At 41.5% G+C, this 23,003-nt stretch overlaps 1 protein-coding gene across 3 annotated transcripts in view; it reads left to right on the forward strand.

Annotated features, from left to right (window-relative positions):
- The window catches only part of Col24a1 (collagen type XXIV alpha 1 chain), a 257,704-nt gene that overhangs the window by 45,980 nt on the left and 188,721 nt on the right, over positions 1–23,003 (forward strand). For all 3 annotated transcript variants that reach the window (XM_087631264.1, NM_001447429.1, XM_087631268.1), the window contains 6 exon segments: positions 2,702–2,755; positions 3,893–3,937; positions 4,895–4,948; positions 6,488–6,532; positions 17,434–17,487; positions 19,045–19,089. In XM_087631264.1, the coding sequence (XP_087487390.1) occupies positions 2,702–2,755; positions 3,893–3,937; positions 4,895–4,948; positions 6,488–6,532; positions 17,434–17,487; positions 19,045–19,089 (297 nt within the window).

Here is a 23,003-nt window from a genome sequence, read left to right on the forward strand (position 1 = left end):
GAAGTCTCCCAACTGAGCATGGTTATTTTGACGTTCTTTGCATGAGAAGTGACATTGGGACAGGCGTCCTCGCTTCCTGATCCTAACTGCTCAATTAGAATTGTATTTTTGCAAATCCGTTTTTAAGCACAGAGTGAACTCAGCCGCGGTGCCTTTGTGTTTCTGTGCTCGTCACAGTGGATTTAGAGTGTGGCTGTCCCATAGCATGCCAGCGACTTACCAAGACTATGCGGGACTCTCGCTGCTGGCTTCCTTGACAGTGGGACTGAGACACGAATGGAATTCTCCTGCTTCCTCCCTGCAGCTGGGATGTGTTAGAAAGCCAGCCTGAATCAGATTGCCCTCGCGTCCCATTGCAGACTCACTTTGAAAAAAAAAACTAGTTCCATTAACCTAATGTAGCCAGGAATGGAATGAGTAAGGCATGGTGGTTCCCATTAGTCAGAGAGACAATGACCTATAAATAAAAACTGCCTCGTAAATGTGTCTCACCCCTTCCCAGCCTCGGATCCAAACCCAAAGCCCCATGATGCTGCTCTCCACTTAGCTTGGTGTGTTTTGGGATGAGACATTCAGAAAGCAGTTGTCAGTAGACTGAGGCAAAGGCTGTAGGCAGGAGGCTTTTCCTAGTGTGTTATCTGCACATCATACTCACATTAGGGAGCTAACACAGAGTAGCAGTCTCTAGAATTAGAATCATTGACTTGCGTCCCAGTGTCCCATGTACTACTCATGGTGTCCATGCCACTGGTGGCTGAAATATTTCATATCCTTTTCTTAAATCTATAACACAGGAGCAATAATATCTATTTTATAGTTAAAAAAAGTTAAACAAGGTGATATGAACTTAGTGTTTGGAGCATGCTCAGTGAAGATGACAGGAATAAAATAACTTATGTAGTTCACATCAATAGGGCAATATTTTTCGTATGCAGTTTTAGAGATTGTTCTCATGTAGATAAGAATTTTTTTGTGTGAGCTTCAGAAGGCCAGTGTTCATTCATAATTCATTAGACTATCCACCATCATTACTTCTACATGCCTTCATTGCTTCAGATGTAAAGTAATATCGGTTTAAGGGATGTAAAGTGCAGGTAAAGTACGTGCTATGAAAACAGCCTTAGCAAGGAATAATTGTTGGCCAAAGGGGACAGGATGGGGAACAGGAGAAAAAAGCTAAAACCACAGAGAGCGAGGGGACTATGAAATCTCTCCTCAGTTTGCTTTTCCCTGGGTCTGTTCCCTTCTCCTGATGTTCCAGATTTTTTAGGAGTTCTGGGGCTTCAGTATTTAACTGGAGGTTGTGCTTCCCTGTGCCTCAGAAGGTGGCAGACAAAAGGCAGCCTGCTCTCTCTTTACAGGCAGTGAGCAGGGAATGGATTCTATGTCACAGGACCCTAGACAGCCTGCCACTGTTCTGCTGCTCCTGCCAGGTGGTGTTAAATAAGAACAGTACAGCACATTTTCTTTTGGCTTCCCTTCATTTAGGACTTTATTAAGACACATAAACCCTGAGGAAACAGATGAATGAATGAATGAGCGAACAAACAAATGAATGACTATTGATGAGTCTCTGGAGAGGTGGCTCAGTAACTAAGAGCCCTGGATGCTTTTCCAGAGGGCCAGGGTTTAGTCCAGCACCCACATGGTGGCTCAGAAGAGGGCAGGTGACCTCCTGGAACTAGAGTTACAGATGGTTGTGAGCTACCATGTGGGTGCTGGGACTACTGAGGAAATAGATAAAACCTTCAAAACATCCATGAGACAGAATGCAAAGAAAAAAAAATAATATTTCTTTTCCTCATTTTTCCAGCCATTCTGCTGCAGATTTCTTTCCTGCTGTCTTTTGAATCTCTATCAGCTTTCTTGGAGCAAAATGTAACTGAAGCCAAGGATACAAAGGGTGTCAACTCCAAGTGAACTCACTGTGTCTAAGTTAGCGTGGGCTGCTGTGACAAAAGTCCACTGACCAGATGGCTTATACACAACAAAGCTGTTTCTTTCCCCATCCTAGAGGTTGAACGTCTGAGAGCCTCCATAGGCCAGCCTGGATGGGTACATATAGGGCTACCCAACTCACAACCGGGTCATATAGGGCCATTCATGAAGACTTCACCTGTTTAACAGAACTACCCACCAAAGGCCGTGCTACCCCTTAACCCGCCAGGTCTGAGGATCGGGCTTAGGATTTCAATGTGTGAACTTGGAGCAGAAAATGGATATTCAGTCCGAGTATCCTCCAGATGTGCTCTGTGGGGCATTATAAAGGAATGTGTCCATCCAGATCTACCTACTCAGCCAGACTCTCTGAAGGGTTATGTCTACCTTAGACAGAAGTGAGGGGCGGAAGCTCACTGATCCTGCTGCTTGATGACGAAACACTATTAAGAAACACACTTGCTCTTCCTCGGAAATAATGGTCTCATTGATGTAGCCAGTGCTAGACTCCTCTTTCCCCTTTCGTATTAGTGGCCAGTATCACACTTGGGGCCTTTGTTTAATGGTTTTATTCATTTTTATTAAAAACGTTAGCTTAACCTCTTTCCTTTAGATAACAATTCCAGTATGAGGCATACCACACTATACTCTGTAATTCCCTGGGATTTTTCATTTTTAATTTGGGTGTTGTAAATACCAAATGTGTTTCCCTGGGTGTTCTCTGAGTTTTGCCTAGGTCTGACTCACGGATTTTTCATTTCAGGGAATTCCGGGACTCGCTGGTAATGTTGGCTCGCCTGGCTACCCTGGCAGGCAGGTGCAGTGACTATATGTACACTTCTTCACGTCCCTCTCCACAGCCACATGGCACATTCTGCCCCTGAGAGTCGCTGTTCAAATGACAGATACGTTAGTTCTCCTCTGTGGCGAATTGCTTAGACAAACAATCAAAATCAAAGTTGGGAAAATTCTTCAAATATTCCACAGTGGACTGGCTTGTTAGATGTGGAGGCCTGGCGTTTAGATATTTCTGATGTATTTTGTGGTGGAATTTTTGAAGTTATGACGCCTGAGAGGCAACCGCGATCTTAACTGAGTCCCACACTAACTTGATTGCAGTGAAATAAGTGTGAAAGTATCTGCACAAGAATGGTTATTTTAATAACACCCCTGTGAAGACTGGGGAAACAATGGGCAGTTCTTCACATGCCACTGTGAAGCGCTTTCCTCTGACATGAATTCAGTGCACTGCGTAGTTTTGGAAATCCATTTCAAACATTTTGTATCTATTTCCCTCTAACTCCCTTCCCGATTCCACATAACTTAGTAATAGAGTTTTTCTTCTTAGACTTTTCAAGACTTGATTGGTTCAAGAGCTAATTAGTTAAATGTCGGGCTGTAGATTTACAGCCTTGTCGCCAAAAAGTAGCAAATAGCAATGTAAGAATTGATCCATTGTTAACACAATTGTATTCTAGGCACTTAGACTGTCCGAAGGTATTGTATGTATGGTGTAGTGGAGGCATTTAGTGAGGGTGTGTGTATGAAAACATACATGAGTTGAAGTTCAAAACGTATTCATCTCTTTAAAACTAACCAAAATAGATCTTAGAGTAAGTTAAGAGTAACTCTTAACATAAGATATAATTTCCCAATTGAAAAATAACTTAGAGAAAAATAGTTTGTTGTTCCTGACAACACCTGCCAATGTTCTTTATTTATTTATATGTATATATATATTCATTATATATATTCAATATATATATTCATTATATGTAATGCCTTTTGGGTTCTGAAATTCCAAAAATCTTTGAGCATCTGTAAACTTCTTTAGGTAAACTGAGTTCGGAATTTTATAACCTTAGAAGCAATACCTTTTTGTAGTTTTATCAGTCTATTTATTAGCTCCTCAGGCATACTGTGCTATCCTGACAACATCTTTTGTTCACATCAGGGTTTAGCTGGACCAGAGGGTAACCCAGGCTCCAAAGGTGTCCGAGTAAGTAGCCATTTTTCATCATTTGTTAAGTATGCCTGCAAAAAGGAGAAGGAAAAGATACAAAGTATTTACCATTTTCACACTTAAGGGTTTTGAGTTTTATGCAATTTTAGTTAGAAAGGAATGCGTTTGTCATTTTCCCTTCAAGTGCACAGGAACCATCAGTCCCAACGAGGCTGTGTCCAACTCATTATTATGCACTTCCTATTCTTTACTTGTTGTTACTGCCCTCAGGATGTGCTGTGCTCACAGTGTAGCATCATTTACATAAGCGCACACCCAAGCCTTTGAAGACACAAATGAAGAGGGGAAGAGATTCACAGCAGTTTATGTTGGGAATGATTTGATGGTGCAGGAATCATCATCATTGTCTGGGGTCAGGAAACATCTGTGAAAAATGAAGTCAGCTTCACATCAGGGGCATCCCTTTACGCTTCTAAACCCTTAAAGGAAAATGGCAGCCATCTTTAGTCAGTAAGCGAACAAGGGAAAAATACTCCATAAATGGAGTGTGCTTCGAATTACAACCCCATAGTTGTCGTTGTTGGGTTTGCTGTGTACATCTGCAGCCTCTGTCTGCTTACCAAGGTTTATGTGCTGACACCCCTCCCCTCCCCTCACTGAAGTGCACGCTGGCCTGTGCCTCTTATAGTCTACCCTAGTGTATAAATGGTCTACGTGTTTTCCTGCCCCAGAGCCTCAGTGAAACAGAGGCTTTGGCTGTGTCGATTTGCCGTCGCTGTCCTGCCTTGGGTTACACTCTACTCTTTCGTATCAATGAAAAGAGATTGGTGTGTAATGATTTGACAGAAAGCAGTAACATGAAGAGAAGCTGTTCATATCTTTACATCTTTAAATCTAATATTAATATACATAACATTTAAAATACTTCTACTTAGAATTTTATGGAGCAAGAAGTGAAATGAGACAACGTAACGATTGTTTTCTTGCTTGAAGGGTTTCATTGGCTCTCCTGGAGAGGCGGGACAGCTGGGACCTGAAGGAGAAAGGGTGAGGTTATTTCCTTCAACTATTACGTCTAAAGTGCTCCCCTGGGGATCTCATGGGGATCACAAACTCATCTATAGGGGAGGAATTCTTCCTGAACAATTAAACCAGGTCTAAGAGAAGTCACCTGCTAGAAGCAGTATTAGGTTTCTATAAATCCTAATGAAGTTTCTGTAGCAAACATTGTATGCCCATATCTGGTTAGAAAATTTTAATTTTAATTTTAAAAGGCATGTTAAAATATAAAGATAGGGATGTGTGTGACTATGCCTAGTCCTGATGAATTTCTTCCTCTCTGGGGATCATAGATGACCGTAAGTCAAGGTGATCATATTAAGACAGGTGCTTTATAATCAATTAATAGATACTCAAACTCAAAGTGGATTGAAATGGGAAAAATTATAAATAATGATGGGACTAGTACATGATTTACCAAGTTTGTGCACACACACACACACACACACACACACACACACACACACACACACACACTACTATACAAACACCTCATATGGATTAACTCCTGTAATGTCCATTAAGTGCAGTTGTTATGAGATGGGGGTGGGGGCAGATACAAAGACAGCAACTGATCCTTGGCCACGTGCAGGATGTGACAGTGCTTAGAACATGGCCACCAGTGTTCTGGGTACCCAGCCCAACGGGTGACTATTACACTCTACGGCTTCTTACATGACCAGAAACCTGAAGAAAGGCTGGTGACATCTTTGTAAATGATGATCTGGAACAGTAAGGGACTCCTCCTCTCTGCCTTGCTTTACTGGAATTGGTTCACATAAAACTGGAAGCAGTGCAAGGATTTGATTAAAAGTGCTTGTCTCCAAACAGAAAGAGGAGACACAGGAAGACAGACATCCTGTTTTAGCTGGAGAGAGTAAGATGTTCCTGTTTGTCTGGTGTCCCATGATTGGTGGTGTGTCTATTCTTCACAGAGAACTATTATTACCAGGGAAGGCAAGGACCCCCTTTGAAAGCCTGAGTGACGTCAGGAATCTTCTCTGGAGAGAGAATTAGATCTATTTTTTTCAAGAATATATTGAAGTTAAATGAATATATTGAAACTTTTCTGGGCATGATTCTCATATATATTCCACTAATTGATATTTAAGAAAAAGAGCTGTGAACCAGAGCTTCCAGGGACTAAGCCACTACTTAAAGACTATACATGGACTGACCCTGGACTCTGACCCCATAGGTAGCAATGAATATCCTAGTAAGAGCACCAGTGGAAGGGGAAGCCCTGGGTCCTGCTAAGACTGAACCCCCAGTGAACTAGACTATGGGGGGAGGGCGGCAATGGGGGGAGGGTTGGGAGGGGAACACCCATAAGGAAGGGGAGGGGGGAGGGGGATGTTTGCCCGGAAACCAAAGAATTATTATTAAGTATTAAATAAATTTTTAAAAAAAGGAAAAAAAAAGAAAGAAAACTAAAGAAAAAAAAAGAAAGAAAGAAAAAAAAAAAGAGCTGTGCTACCCAATGCATTCATTCAATAAATGCTTGCTTTTGACTTTTCTGTATTCTAGGGCACTCCTGGGGTCCGTGGGAAGAAGGGTCCAAAGGGGAGACAGGTAACTTGCTTCCTTGTCCTTGAGTGGGATCTAGTCGTGTTTGTTTCTCCATTCTTAAAGTGTTCCTGAGTGTCTCAGCCTTTGTGTTTGTTGTGCTACTTTAACATTGTACCGGATAAAACTTGATACAGTAAAGAAAATGTAGATGTAAAAATAACTCTAAATGTAATACTTCTTAGCTTTTTGATGTAGCTGCAAAATAAATTGTTGCCTTCGTGGCCAGGAAGTATAATGCCAGAACACACAGGAACAACTGAAAGCATGCATGGAAACACAGCTTCGCCCTGTCCTTCATGGCTAGACATCTTAAGTTCCACATAGAGGTGTCCAATCTCTTCACATCATGACAATGTTCTCACATAATGAATTCATGCTGGAGAACCACAGATGCAACAAAAAACATTACAAAAAAATGTAATGTTTTAAGGAAGCTTGCAATTTTGTGTTGGACTGTCTTAGTGGAATGCAGCCCTTGGATCACTGATTGGTTAGCTGTATGAAGATTTTTTCTTTCATTTCTTATATTTTCTGATTAAAAAGTATAGAATGTGAATTTTAGTACATAAAATTAGTCCAGAGAACTACCCTGGCTAGGGTAACAGAGCTAATTAAATACCCTTCTTCCATTTGTGGCATTTTTATGACCACTCCAAGATGGTTTTTAGGGTGGCAGTCTTACTGTACTATGATTGTGAAGGTGAAAAGAATCTTTCCCAATAGTCTGGCTCAGAACTTTGGTATTTATGAATACTATCTCAATGCCAGCAAAAGCGGGACCTGTGTTTCTGGCAAGTATGTTTTCTAAGGATCTAAATCTGTTACAAGTACATACACTTTGAAGCAACAGAACTCTGTGAATTTCCCAGTGTAAAGAACAAAGACTCCAATAATTACTTCATTTACTACCTTTCCCCCTTTTTTTGAACCTGCCTTTTAAATTCAATATTATTCTTTTGGACTTAAAAAAATCCCTATGAATAAAAAGCCAAAGTTAGGAATGAGGTCCTGAATCAGTTGCCTGCCTGTGGATCCTGTTCCCCTAAATGGGTCACCTTCTCTGTGGGAGAGGATGCCCCTAGTCTTATAGTGATTTGATGTGCTGGGGGGTTGGGAGGGAGAGGTAGCAGGAGGGGTGATACCTACAGGGCCCCACCCCCTTTTCAAAGGAGAAGGGGAGGGAGGAGTGGGGGCTGAGGATCCACTCGAGGAGGACATAATAGGAGGAGGGAGGACTCACATTGGTATGTGAAGTGAAATAAATTTAATAATTTTTTAAAAAGCCAAAGTTATCTGTAACATTAGCTATCTGTAATATTTAAGTTATTTAAAACATTCAGTATTCTGAGCTTTGTAATGGTCCTGGAAAATAGCTCAGGATAGACTGTAGTGCCATTAAGGGTAGGAAAGGGGAGGTCTGAGATGTGGAATCAGTTCAAGGCAGGAAAACTAATACCCAACCATAGATGCAGTTACTATAAATCTAGCAATTCCTGCTTTTGCCTTCTACTCGAGCTACTTAGAAAGAGGTGTGACTTTCCCCCCCCCCGTGATATTCAGCCAAAACGTGATTGCTGTTTGATTTTTTTTTATTTTGAAGACTTCAATGTATTGAAAAAATCTATCAGACTGACTCGAAATGCAAAGTAGACCCCACACTGTGTTCTCCTGCTTCTATAACAGACTTCCAGGCCAATTTCATGACCGCTAGGATGGGGGCAAACAGCATCCCCACCACCATCAGTTAGGGAGCTTCGTGTGCTGTGCTACCTTATTACGCTCTATTTTACGTGACTAGGCATCGTGTTCTTTGCGTGGCAGCCCCATCTGCACACCCCAACACAACCCAGTCTCTGCTTATCCACTGTCAAGCTTCTAAGCAAAGCACGAAGCTGTTCAAATGGACAGTAAGCCAGCTTCATCGGCTTTCATCTTTTCTGCGCCAGTCTATGGCCCTAGTTTTTGCATCTTGTTCCTATCAAAGCTTGTTGTTACTAAGCAAGAAAAATCATTTGTAGTAATATATAAATAACTTCTCATGGTTAAAAAAAGCACACACATCATCCATTAATAATTACGTTAAGCGTTCAGAACCTGAGACAAACCAGTAGACAGTGGTTGGGATTGGTGAACAAATCAAACATTTCTCAAAGCCTTATCATAGCTGACTTGGAGGATCACTAATTTGACTGATGAACATACCTGGTCTTATACGGATATTGACTTGACCTTGGCATCAACCATATACAGGAAGGCTCCAGTTTCCTGACCCATAGTGGTCCAATTTATCCAGGGAGATTCATAGAGGACTTTTTGTTGCTTACTCCTTAGAGAATTATACATCATCATAATTATATGATGATTCTGTTGACTTCAAAGTGATGGCTCAAGGAGGGCTGGAGCAATGGCGCCGCAGTTAGAAACACTGGCTGCCCCTCCAGAGGAACAGCTTTGAATTCCCAGAGCCTCCATGGCGATGCATGACCCTCTGTGATTCCAGTCCCAGAGGATCCAACGCCCTCTTCTGGCCTCTGAGGGCAGAGTATGCATGTGATACACAGACATGCATGCAAGCAAAAGTCCCAAACACGTTAAATGAAAATAAATAGACTTAAATGCAGAGCCCAAGGAGGTGTAGAAAATGTAAAATGCAATGTGTTGTGGGAACTTTAATTCTACCTTCCTTCCTTCACTTTGTAAAACTGGCAAAGGTTTGTTGCTTCAAAAATATGCATTTGTACAAGAGACTGAGAATTACGTTTGAAAAATACACGAATCCAGTTTTCACTTACTACTGTTTATAGTAATTACTTGATCATATAACATGTTTGTTATACATATTCTTTCTCATTTTGGCCACAAAGTGGCTTAGCGATATGTATACGGCCACGCAATTAGAGCAAGAGGCAGTTTAAGGTGCAGTTGGCCAAGGCACTGTGGACCTCAGGAGGAGTTCTTACGCCATCCCTCCTATTAGCTACGTTAGTAGCATCTTTTCTGAGCTAACACTTACGAGAAAGTTGTTGCAAATCACATGTTTATGCTTCTGGCAAATGATTCCTTACTTTTGAGTAAACACAAACCATGAAATCAGCCATAGGGAATCAACTTAAGGATGTCTTGGTCCTTTAGTTGTTGAATGACATGGTAGGCTAGCCATGAGATGAACCCTTTCTAGACATTCTAGATATACCAGTGCTACTGAAATGGACAGACTTAAAAATGATTTATTGTTTCGCTTATTGAAGAACTAATTACAACAGAGGTAATTATCATTCGTTCTTATTGTTTTTTTTATTTAACATTTCCATTACAAGCTACTTCATTCAAACCTTACTTCCTTCAAAACTTGCTCCCTTGCAAGTGAAACAGTGTCTGCCTGCCGTACTTACCAAGTTAGCTGATATTTGCAACACAGAATTTCTTCTGATTCTTTTACCGTGATTATTACTTTGAAGTTAGACAATTGTTTTTGTTATGAATTTTCGATACTTCGGGGTCAAATAGTATTAAAACAGCCATTTTAGCAAATAAACTTCTTGGACTTGGGTTGTTGGTGCTGAAGTTTGCTCTCCCTTCTCCCATTATGGGATGTGGGGATGTAGGGGTAAGGTCGGTTGCTAAGCAGCACTTAGGTAAAGACCTTGCGTGACCCCAGCTGCTGTAAGTCCTTCCAGATGCTAACTGGGGCGCTGGGGCCTTTGGCTCTTATAGTTCTTATCTCTTTCTCTCTTGCTTGCATGTCATAATCAGATCAAAACTAGAACGCTAGAGCACTGAATACCAGGGGTCGCCCCTAGAACTCAAAGCACTATTAGTAAAACTGCCCTTTCAAGACTGACAGGCCCAGAAGAGGAGTCCTGTGCGTGCTTTCGGACCCATGATCTGAATCCAACTGGAGTTCCTTCTCCAGAGATCTCAGCTGGAGAAGAAAAAAAAAATCAAACAAGGTAGCAAACGATGTTTTTGAGTGAAACTTTTTAAAAACACCACAGTGGTGGTCTGTGACGCATGCTTCGCTGTGTATACATGAGAGGCATCTTGGAACCCATATGTGAGCCACTCTTTAAAGGCTCAAAGCAGCCATTCATTTGAAAAGTAGCAGCTCTTAAGCAAACTGTGTATGTGTAAGACCTGCAGATTTCATGATTTTTTTTTACATAATTCCACACACTTTTCAGTGCTGTTTCCAAGGTTCATTTTGTAGGACAGCAGTCAGAAGTTAATTCTAATGTTGCTTTCAGAAGTATTTAAAGGGCCACCAGCTTGATTTGTCACTAGAATGTTTATTGTACTAAGTCATATCGTTACACACACACACACACACACACACACACACACACACACACACACATATATATATATCACAGGTGACTTTCTGAGACTGAAGACAGACGTGAAATAGTAGACAGCATTTATTCACCATAACACCAAGACAACGATTACCAAAACAGACAGACAAACAAATCCGTGTTCTAGGCAGTGAGCTAGCTCATTTAGTAAAATAAGCCTTGTTAGACTGAAGACCTGAGCTCAGATCCCCAGATTTTGTGAAAAAAAAATCCAGAACAGTAATATGTGTCTGCAATTTTAGTGTTGGTGAAGTGGTAGAGACACACAGATCCCTGTCAGCTTGGGGACCCCCTAGTCTGGCCTCTGTGGTGCAATTCTAAGCCAATGAGAGACTCTGTCTGTAGCAGAAATGTGAGGACCAAGGTTGTCCTCTGTCCTCCATGTGAGTGCTATGAAGGCACACACCTGCATGCTCGCATGCACGCACACACACGCACACACACACACACACACACACACACACACAGAGAGAGAGAGAGAGACAGAGACAGAGAGACAGCGAGAGAGAGAGATTGAGAGAGAGAGAGTGATTCACATTCTCTGAGGTTGCTCAAAAAGGCTTGATAGGACTAGATTACAAGTAGTCAAATCATATTACATTTAAAGTTTGAGAGTAAAACTATCCTAGGTCGTAGTCCTGGGAAAACAAAACTGAAACCCTTAAGGGAGGTTTACTTTTCTAAGTATAGAAGAGGCTGCCCCAGCCCCATCTTTTTCTCAGAGAACGGTTGGAGGAGTCTATTTAAAGTAAACTATGTTTTGGCTTCTAACCCCAGAGTTAAGAGTTGAGTATAAGCTCTCCGCTCAGCATCTGTTATTAGTGTCTATGTTTAGTCCAAGACAACTTTAAACATACGTAGAGGACACTATCATCTCAGAAGCCTACGCCTTCTGAGAAGTCAGAGGCAGTATTTTCTTTGCTTCAGGGAAAAAAATATGCAGTTCATTGGGTCATAAAGGGAACGCTGGAGTATTTTGATAACCGTTAATTTTCCAATGCTTTCTTCCTTGTTCAGGAAACTGATACCTAGTTTCTGATTTCTATTTATGGAGCTATCTTATTGCAACTGTATTTGGGTAACTACTATATGAAGACTGTGTAGAAAGTTCCAGATTCCAGGACTTTGAATTTGCCTCACCCATGAGAGAGGGAAAGAGACACCCACTGCTCATTTGGAAAACCCCAGACAAACATGATTTTACAGGGCTGTGTCACCCGCAGGTGGTGAGTCAGCTGGGACATTGTGCTCAGAGCTGATAACAGATGGCAAATGTGGGGAGCCTTGTAGGTCATCAAAACAAGAAGCATAAAGTGAAGTGTGGTGGGTAGGCCTAGTGTTTGGGGCTGTTTTCTTTGAAGGAAAACAGCAGGTGTAGTTAATAGGTGTGTGTGTTCCAGATACTTTTTGAGGTGAGGGGAAGGAGTTCTCAGAGTAGGAGTGCCTGGTGATGGCCATTCTTCAAGAGCAAGACAGAAAAGACTCTGAGAATGTAGGCGTGGTCTAACAAATCCTGCCTGGAGTGGCTCAGAGTCCTACAGAAGTCATCAGCTTGGCTGAGATGCCAGGCTTCACTTTGGACTCACAGATCTAACTGTCCTGGCTGTGAGGACAATGAGGATACCACAGAGACTGCTACACTCCAGAGACATCTCTCCAGCCTTGACTGTGTCCTTCCTGAAGAATCTTAAAATGCTAGAAATAGGTGTGTGTGTGTGTGTGTGTGTGTGTGTGTGTGTGTGTGTGTATGTGTGTGTGTACTTCATCTTTCTAACTCTAGAAAAAATGTTCTGGTCTCCCACTACTTCTTAGAAAGATATATCTCTCCATATACTGGTATGTCAACTCAGTGTATCTTATCTATAAAACTTATTATAACTATAGTTTATAATCACCCTATTTGTGATAACTTTTATTTAGTGTAACTTTAGGCTGAATACAGTTTTAAACAAAGAAAGTATATTACATAGAAGTATTTATATTGTTTTTATTTTTTTTAATTCTGTAATGTGTAGTCATAACAATTTGATGGTTATTTTCTTATTCTATACTTATTACTTTTATGATTTCTTTGTAGAACTAGGAAAGCAATCCTTTTTTATCATTGTTTCACATATCTGAACACACTACAAGTATCTATGAGTGATCTAAAATATTAATACCATCTGTATATTCAAACAAAAGTGACATTTTATGTTTGAAAACGTCCATGTTTGGTAACAACATCATTGTTAGATTCAGGAAGTAGGAAAACGTATTCTTTGAGCTTTATGGGGTTCTGCAGGTCATAAACAAACAATGAACAGGCAGAAAAAGCAGCTGGGTGACATGTCATTCAACATTCAGTGCCTAGCCCTACCATAGCATGCCGTATAATTTTAGACACCACCGTAGTTACAGTATATTAGTCATTCAACGCTATTTGAAGATAACTTCAAGCAGGTGTTTTTAAACAACAATAAACAGATATTATTATGTTTCTTTGAGTTGGAAACTTGATTTTGAAACTTTATTTGAGCATCTGATTCATGAGCCTAAAGTTAATATTTGGGCAGGTTTTATAGTCATCTAAAGGCTTGACTGAGCTGACGGGATCTAACTTGAAGGAAGTTTGCTTACTGGTTGGCTGGGTAGATGCCAGTTGGTAGTGGAAGATCTGACTTCCATAGCGCTATGAGAGACATGGACTCTTCTTCCCCAGAGATGAGAGACAATGCGTACCAAGTACAGAGGCTGCAGCATCTCTTAGCTCCATAAATCATAATGCACCTGCCATCTCAGTTCTCTGTGGATCATAAACATCAGCTGTGATTTGACATGGAAAGGGACTATATAAGAACAAGAGTAGCAAGGATCCAAGAACATGGTAGTCTTAACACTGAGGCTACCTGTCACAATATTGTGTGGTCCCCAGAGACATCCTGAGCATGTCTTCTATGAAAGTCTGAAAGTAACATTAGTTGGAGACAGAAAAGACATAAAATTAGGATGAGGATTTGCTCATGCAGTAGAAACACTATGTAAGAGGAAATGTGTGTGTGTGTGTGTGTGTGTGTGTGTTCATGTAATTGATTGTAGTGGGCTTTCTCACATCGCAATTGTGGTTCTTAATAATTCAAAGCTCCTGTTGACCAGTTCCCATACATACATTTATATATGATCCCAGGGGTCTTAAAATTGATGGTAGCAATAGATGTACTTGCAGAATGACAAATACTTTCCATCAAACAACACCTGATGGTTTATGTCTATATTTGCATATGCATTAGATGCAAATTTTCTTCAAAATGATAAACACCCTTTTCATTGGTAAATGAAAATTGAAGTGTAGGATGATAAAGTTTTAAAAATACAAATATTTCATTAGATGAGGGGAAAACTGTTAAGGTAAATAGGAACACTTGACCCTGTTTGATGTCGATGTTCATTGACTTGAGCCTACAATGAAGCAGCAGCAGCTTTCTTCAAACCAGTGGCAGGCTTAGGAAACTAGCAATGGTGGGTAGATTCCCTGACCACTACGATCAGACAATGTGTGAGAGAGGCTTTGTCACTCTCTACTTAATGATTAAATTGGTAGTTTTATACAACTATGGCCGCTTGAGTTTTGCAGTAAGGACCCAGGCAGTGCTCAGCAGAATCTTGTGCTCACACCACCGAGTATTGTTCAGGACACCATGGGGCCTCGTCACCAACATCTGAGGTCTATATCCAAGCTCATTCGATTCTGGGAAGAAGTTACTCTCCAAAGTTGGAGACTTGAGGATGGGGGCTTCCTACTAGCGTTGAGTCAGCTACCACCAGGTCACATAGCCTATCAGCTTCTAGACATCGGCCACAACTGTTTGCCCTGTGAGATTGTCCACGGAGCTAACACCACCAAGCTGGCCAGGAATATCTCTATTGATTTTTCTGGTTCTAAGAATTTTGCAGATTCTGTAGTGTGATTTTGGCAGTCGTATCCGTCACTCATCACCATATACTATTTGTTCAGTAAAGCAAGTCACACATGTGAGTCACAGTGAAAGGGGTGTGTAGTGTTTCATGAAAACAGGAAAAGACATGTCCACTTAGTAGCAATATTTTTAACTTGATGAACAAGATATATATATATATGTATATATATGTATATATATGTATATATATATGTGTATGTATATATATATATATATATATATATATATATATATATATATATATATATATATATTTGGCCAACTTTGCAAAGCTGGGGTCACCAGAGAGGAGGAAGCCTCAACTTAGAACATGCCTCCATACAATCTGGCTGTAAGGCCTTTTCTTAGTGATCAGTGAGAGGATCCCAGCTTGTCATGCGTGGTGCCATCCCTGGCCTAGGCCTCCTGGGTTCTATAAGAGAGCAGGCTGAGCAAGCCACAAGGAGCAAGCCACAAGAAACAAACCAGTAACAAACACCCCTCCATGGCCTCTGCATCAGTTCCTGCCTCCAGGGTCCTGCCCTGCTTAAGTTCCTAACCTCATGGCTTTTGATGGTGAACTGTTATGTGGAACTTTGAGTGAAATAATCCCTTTCCTCCCCAAGTTGCTTTTGGTCACAGTCTTTCATCACAGCAGTAGTAAACCCTAACTGAGACAGAGACCGTCATGCTGAGCACAGTGATGGGTTGCAGATTCCTAAACTCCTTGACAACAACTTGACTTCCCAGGACAGTGAGGGCAGAATCCTGACACAAACTTCCACTGTTGCTAAAAGGAATAAGGTTACAAAGTGTTCAGCCACACAATTGCTGTCCTGGTTGTTATTTTTGTGCTCTAATTAAACAGAAAGAGAAAGTGTGCTTTTTATGCAAGTTAACTGTTTTTTGGGAACATCATCTTTTTCTGCTGCTAAACTATCGTCCAAACATATTCACGTATGCACTGGGGGAGCCAGTAATTTAAGGCAGTCTTTTCAATACAATATTTAATTGTGACTTGCCAGAATAAGGAAGGTATAGGTCTAGTTGCATATTTTATTTTGTTTAACATGAATTTTAAAATGAATATTTGCGATAGTGAATAGCATAAGCCTTCTTGTAGTCTTTAACAAAATGTGAACCTTATAGCTGGCGATGCAGTTCAGTGAGTAAAGGCTTTGGTGTGCAAGTTTGGTGACCTAAGTTGGATTCCTGGAACCAATATAAAGGCAGAAGGAGTGTGCCAATTCCATAAACTGGTCCTCTGCCCACCATACGTGCACCATGACATGTATGCCATGTCACCTTGCACATACATTATGTAAACACGTGTACAGCCCCAAATAACGATGCTGCTGCTGCTGCTGCTAACAAAAGGATCGTAAACTTCAGGAAGATCAATGACATCATCATAGAAAAGTCTTCCTACATAACATTAAGCACAAAGAACCGAGCATTAAATTATACGGTAATATAATTTATGATGGGAAAACCTGATGTCTTGTCACCCTTCAAAGCTTCCCGACATGGAATTCTTAGTAGGCACTTGGCACTGTGAACACCTCACATTTGCAGCCTTCAGGTGTGCTGTGCCTTCCCCTTATAAAACTGCCCTTCAAATACCGAGTCTTCACGTTTTTCTCTTGGAATGGTAAATCGAATGCAGCACTGGACAAAGACTCTGAAATTGGACTTCCTTTGTGCTCGTTACCTTCTCGGTACTCGTTATCTTCCTGACACGAGTATCCCCTGGGTAGCACGTTGTAAAGACTGGATATATGTAAATCACACTGTGGATAAAGCAGTTAAGATCCGGGAAGTGCTTGCCGACAGTCACTCTCTGGTTCAGGCCCAGGCACCATGTGGGACATCAGAGGTAGCATATGACAGAGTCTTGCTTATGTTCCCTCTCATTTGGTGACTGGGTAATGATGAAAAAATTCTCTTTACTACTTTACTCTTCTCTGTATATAAAATAATGTTTTAAAACTAGAAATAGTGCTTTTTTTAAAAAAAATAATGACACTTAATTCGGAAATTGGATTAGAAATAATGGTTTAGGAAATTGATTTTTTTCTATTTTAATATCTCTCTCTCTCTCTCTCTCTCTCTCTCTGTGTATGTGTGTGTGTGTGTGTGTGTGTGTGTGTGTGTGTGTGTGTGTGTGTGTGCATACACTTTTGTAAGCAAGAAAGAGGTATCAGCCTCAGTGGCCATCTACCTTGGCTTGGTTGGTTTGGTTGGTTAGGTTTTGTTGTTTGAGACAGGATTGCACTCTGGCCTGGAGCTCAGCAGCTTGACTAGGCCACTGGCTCTCTGGCGCTCTGGTTTTTTCTCTCTCTCTCTCTCTCTCCCTCTCTCTCTCTCTCTCTCTCTCTCTCTCTCTCTCTCTCTCTCTCTCTCCCTCTCCCCCCCAGCACTGAGATTATAAATGTGAACCACAGTATCTACAGACCATGGTTCTTTTACGTGAGTGGGTGCACATTCCACCGACTTACCATGTCCCTGGACCCAGGACATACGCACTTTCTGTTACGAAACTCATTCTAAAACACAGTGGAAATGAGTGTAGATATATTCTGGCTCTGATGGCAGTCTTCTTGCTCTTCATCGGCAGGGTTTCCCAGGTGACTTTGGAGACAGAGGCCCTGCTGGTCTGGATGGCAGTCCTGTGAGTATTCAGGGATGGTCCGTCCTTACAGTCTAACATTGTCCCCATAGCAACTGCACGTGGCATCCTTAAGAGCGTATTTACAAACTGTACGGCTGGACGGTTTCCACACCTCTGGGTGCACTCTAGTTTGTTGCCTTTCAGTGTGAGAGATAACCCAAGGTTGTTTAGATAAACCTCCATCACGGCAGATGGCCATTAACGTTAATTCCTTTAACCATGTTTAAGTGACTTGGGTAAACATGGTCACAGCACCGACCTCCACATGTGAAGGCCCTCACCGTGCCTCTTGGTTGCATTACGTCAGAAAAGAGAGGGGTGGAGGGCTGGGCCAGCACTGCGTGAAGTTGCTTGGCTTTTTCTCCTCCTGCACAGCCTGACACCTTCTCTCCAGTCTATGCTATACACGCATTACTTACGTTAGATTTTTCAAGCGATTAGACCCACTGTAAATAAATATTCATGTAGTGTAAATTGTGATTAGTCCCTAGATTTATTTATATGTGAGTCAGTATCACGAAGAGTGTAAACATATTTTCTTTTTAAGATTCTGTTTCCAAATTAGCATTAGTCAGATAACTTGGTAGGTTTATCCGAGGTTCTGCTTGTGTCTGAGTCATGGGGTTTAGGAGAGAAGTAGAACTGAGTCAGCTTATTAAATCATTGAGTAATGTTTCAAGTAGAATATTTACCAACCTTTTCTTGCCTGGGATTTTTTGGAGGACAGGGGCTTCTAACTTCAAGTGTAATGAAGTAAGCATTATTTAGATTGTAAAATGTCTACATTGTGTATTTATGGTCCTCATGTGACTCTGTTATTTAATTGCTTGCCAATTTTATATATCTGGAATCTATTAAAACTGGACTCAGCATACTTAAAACATGCATTGCAAAATATGTTCTTTATTTAAATATACAATCACTCTTATTGAGTATAATTTAAGCCTTTAAATACAAAAGTAAACTGTATGTTTTCAGATTGATTTATAGGTTTTCTTCAATATTCACATCTGTGTTTCAAAATGTACACTTGATCTTAGCCAAAAGGCCGAGAAGCGATCAAAATGTAAATCAAAGAGTGGGGAGAGGCCATTCCTTCCCCTCATTCTTGTAAATTTGGTGACACATAACATTATGATTTTTATAATAATGAAAGCAGGTACTACTTATATTCTTTACATGAAAATAAAGGTAGAGGTTTTTAAAAGTGTTCTTCTAAAAATGTGATGGGTAGTTTTAGCTAGCTGAAAATATTCTCCTAAGCTCTGTATACAGACCGCCTGTTACTTCAGACTACAGATGAGGAAGGTCTGTAATATTTATTCTGCAAGCAGTAATCAAGTTACTGATTGCATTTTTTATCTTTTATAAAGAACTTAGAAGACAGAGAGAATTATTTATCGTAACCTAGAGGGTAGTTCTAACATCCCAAAGCAGTTTTAAAAGAATAAAAGTAGTTTGTGCTTTTCAGCAGAAGATAATTTTGACATATTGTTTCCCTGGAATATGTGACATCATTTCAGAAATGAACACGTTTTCGCGTTTCTTTCATAACAGGGTCTTGTAGGTGGCATCGGACCTCCCGGCTTTCCAGGCATTAGAGTGAGTATCACTAATCACCACTCTTATGAAGTAGCTTATTATGCAGTTTAAATTATCAGCTGTGTTTTAGAAACTTAGCCAAATGAGCTTTCGTGTCATTGCCAGGTATCTGCCCAGCTTAGGAATAATTTTTCAAACAGACATGAAAGTCAGACTAGTAGTAGGAGTGAAAAAGGTAACTGCAGCCTTCGGGATAAGCTCTCTCCCATGGCTTAATGTGTGTGTGCATGGATACACTTATAACTGTCAGGTTTAAAGGATCCAGAGGGACTTGGTTTCTTCAAAGGTGTCACATAGAAAAGCCAACTCCTCTTCTTGTAAGAGTCGTCTTCATCGCCCAGGTGGGAGAGCAGCAGAGGCTGATTATTCTTGGCCTCCATTTTTTCCCCGGGCTGCTGGTTGCCATCATTTGCTTAATTGCTCTAGTGACATGGTCATCTGCGAGTACGGCAGGCATGATTGGACATCCAGAGCTCAGAGCTTTCCATGACGGATTCCTGCGAAGTTTCAGGAATCGGCTGGTGGCTCCTTCATTTAACGTAACGAACGTGTGCTTTTGGTCTCTGTCTTTGACTCAAAAGGCTCTCCGCAGCCTATACCTCCTCTTTGCCCTAGGGCTGTAGCGCAGACACCCTTGGCTACGTTCCCATGCATCTTCAGTCTGTTCTGCCTTCTGGGCTGCTGAGTAGGGAATAGCGAAGGACCTTCTGCTTACCTTGATGATCTGAAACTCTCACAGAGCTACCATGCGTTACTTGCCTGTAGTATTCCAGGACAATAATTTGCTAGCATATCAATGTTTTGTACTTACTACTCAATTTTTACCTTAGACTCTTCTGTTTTAGTAAGCTCTTTATAGTATTTTTTCCCCTAATATCTCCTGGTCCCAGAGATGTTTCTTTTAGAGTCACAAGAATGTCAAATAAGATATCACACATTCCACTAAAATGCCAGATTAAGTATTTTGAGGAAAATTAAACAAGGACAAAGCAGCTTTAAAGTGTTATATTGTCTATGAGAAAGTAACACAGAGAAAGACTTTTGGGCCATAAAATGTCTCTCTGTCATCAGATGGATTGTTTCTGGACAGATCCCAAACACAGAAATTTATTGTAGTTTTGAGCCTACCAAAGCTATGAGCTTTGAATAAACTATCCTCTGTAGAACGACTTTCCTATTGACAAGGATTTGAGATTGCAAGCAGTGATATAGTTCCCTTGAATATTTTATTAAACTAGAAAGTATTACCATTTGCTACTAAGGGTCCCATATATTTCAGGATTAAATGCATCGGGAGTAATGTGTCTCCTTTATCCGTCACAGACTTTAAGGCTCTTCCAAAGCTACCAACGTTGTGTTTTCCATTCCGAAATGAATACCATATAAATGTAGACGAGTGCCTATGAATTAGTGAAAGGTTGGGAACTAAAACTCTAGAAAGGGCTGTATAAAGTAAAAAATGTATTTGAAAGTTAATCCTTCAGGGTCCATTCCATGTTTTATCTCCAACAGTAATGGCCCAGTTCTTAGGTTGAGTCTAGGGAGGGGGCGGAGAATGTCTCCTGCATGTGCTCTCAGCTCCTGTACAGAGTAAGAGGCTAGGAGGACATGTGCTAAGTGGACTTGGTATTGCACTGTGTCTTCAAAGGCTCGGAACATTTCATGAAGGAGAGCATGAACATGGAGCATGGTCAGAGGAAAGCAATCCTAGCTGATTGTAGGGTGTAGGGAAGGAAACAGGGATGGAGACGAGTAAACAGGGAATGAGGATCTGGAAGCATGGTGGACACCTTAAAGAGAACGCCCGGGATGGTAACTCGGTGATTTGAACTCTAGCTAACCATTTTGGAGTCTCAGAAACAGACTTTGGTTGTTGTTTGGCTTTCTGAGATATGGTTTTCCTACATGAGAGCCCTGGGAGCTAACAAGCTCACCGTGAAATCAAGCCTGACCCCGGGCTCATGGGTACTGGCCTCGGCCCTGTTTCCATCTGAGTGCTGGGTCTTTGTTGCTTTTTGAGCCGTCATCTCGATGTGTTTCTGTGGTCTGACCTTGAGTTCTCCGATCCTCTTACCTCGCCCGTCAGAAGTATCAGCATGGGCCAGACACGGCCACAGACAAAACTTTGAGACCCTTACCATTTGGACACTGTAGAGAGGGGGTTGAACCCAAGTGGTTACCAGGATAGAGAGTGACAGAGAGGCCAGGATAGAGCTTATGAGAGAAAGAATTTAGGCAAATGAATGGAACTAGAAAATATCATCCTGAGTGAGGTAACCCACTCACAAAAGAACACACATGGTATGCACTCACTGATAAGTGGATATTAGCCCAAAAGCTCAGAATACTCAAGAAACAATTCACAGACCACAAGAAGCTCAAGAAGAAGGACGACCAAAGTGTGGATGCTTCAGTCCTTCTTAGAAGGAGGAACAAAATGTTCACAGGAGGACATACAGGGACAAAGAGTGGAGCAAGGACTGAAGGAAAGGCCATCCAGAGACTGCCCCACCTGGGGATCCATCCCATATGCAGCCACCAAACCCAGTCACTATTGCAGATGCAAAGAATGCTTGCTGACAGGAGCCTGATAAGGATGTTTCCTGAGAGGCTCTGCCAGAGCCTTACTGATACAGAAGAGGATGCTTGCAGCTCACCATCAGACTGAGCAAGTGGACCCCAATGAAGGAGTTGGGAGAAGGACTGAAGGAGCTGAAAGGGTTTGCAACCCATAGGAAGAACAACAATATCAACCAACCAGACCACCCAGACCCCCCCCCAGGGACTAAACCACCAACCAAAGAGTACACATGGAGGGACCCATGGCTCCAGTTACATATGTAGCAGAGGATGGCATTGTCTGGCATCAATATGAGGAGAGGCCCTTGGTCCTGTGAAGGCTCATTTCCCCAGTGCAGGAGAATGCTAGGGCATTGAGGTGGGAGTGGGTGGGTGGGAGTGGGAGAGCACCTTCATAGAAGCAGGGGGAGGGGAGAGAGGGAGAGGGAGGAAAGGGAGTAATATTTGAAATGTAAATACATAAAATATCCAATAAAAAATTCATAGTACAGGACCTAAAATTCTGCTTTAAAAAAAAAAAGAAAGAAAAGAAAAAGAAAACCGGAGTCTGCACAACAGAAACTAGACCTGATCTCTGGGTCAACCAGAGATTTCCACTCTTGGAATTATTCCTTCAAGCAGCTCATTAATATTAATGACCTGTGTTTCTACAGTGACACATGGAAAGAGGCATTTAAGTCCCTACCTTCTGGGAAGCGAGAGTTTTGGTTCTGTTTCTGTGAAGTTAGAGCATTGTGCAGAGAACACATTTAACAACAGAGACCACGACACGACTTCTTCGTCTTTGCTTCTCTTCAAGCGTCGGTGTCTGGTGCAGCAATCCTCGCTGAGTAGTAAACGGGGAATAAATCTGATAAGCCCAGAACGTAGAGCTGTTTGGTTGCCCCTCAGGATACCCACTAGCTCTTGGCAAATTTTCTTGTTCTGCACGTTTTAAACCATAAACAAAGTCACGGCCGTGCTGACACATAGCAGCATCCACGTTAGCTTTGGGTGGGAAAGGTGGCTCATGTGGCACTGTTGTAGAGATGTTCGCAAGTTCCCTCCCAGACGGGAGGAACTCACATCTGCCTGCAACCGCAGCTCTAAGGACTCTGACGCCCTCTTCTGGCCTCTGAAGGCACCTGCACTCAGGTACACATACTGATACCCACACACGTATACACAGACACAAACACACACACAGACACACAGACACACAGACACACACACACACACTCGCAGACACACACACTAAAAGCTAAGTATTTTAATTTATTATTTTGCTAAATCATGAATAAAATATAAAGACAGGTCAGTTGATTAATGTATTTGATGATTTGTGGGGAACTTGA

This window comes from Rattus norvegicus, chromosome 2, assembly GCF_021556685.1.
Source record: "Rattus norvegicus strain SHRSP/BbbUtx chromosome 2, alternate assembly SHRSP_T2T, whole genome shotgun sequence".
In the NCBI taxonomy this organism is placed as follows: Eukaryota; Metazoa; Chordata; class Mammalia; order Rodentia; family Muridae; genus Rattus; species Rattus norvegicus.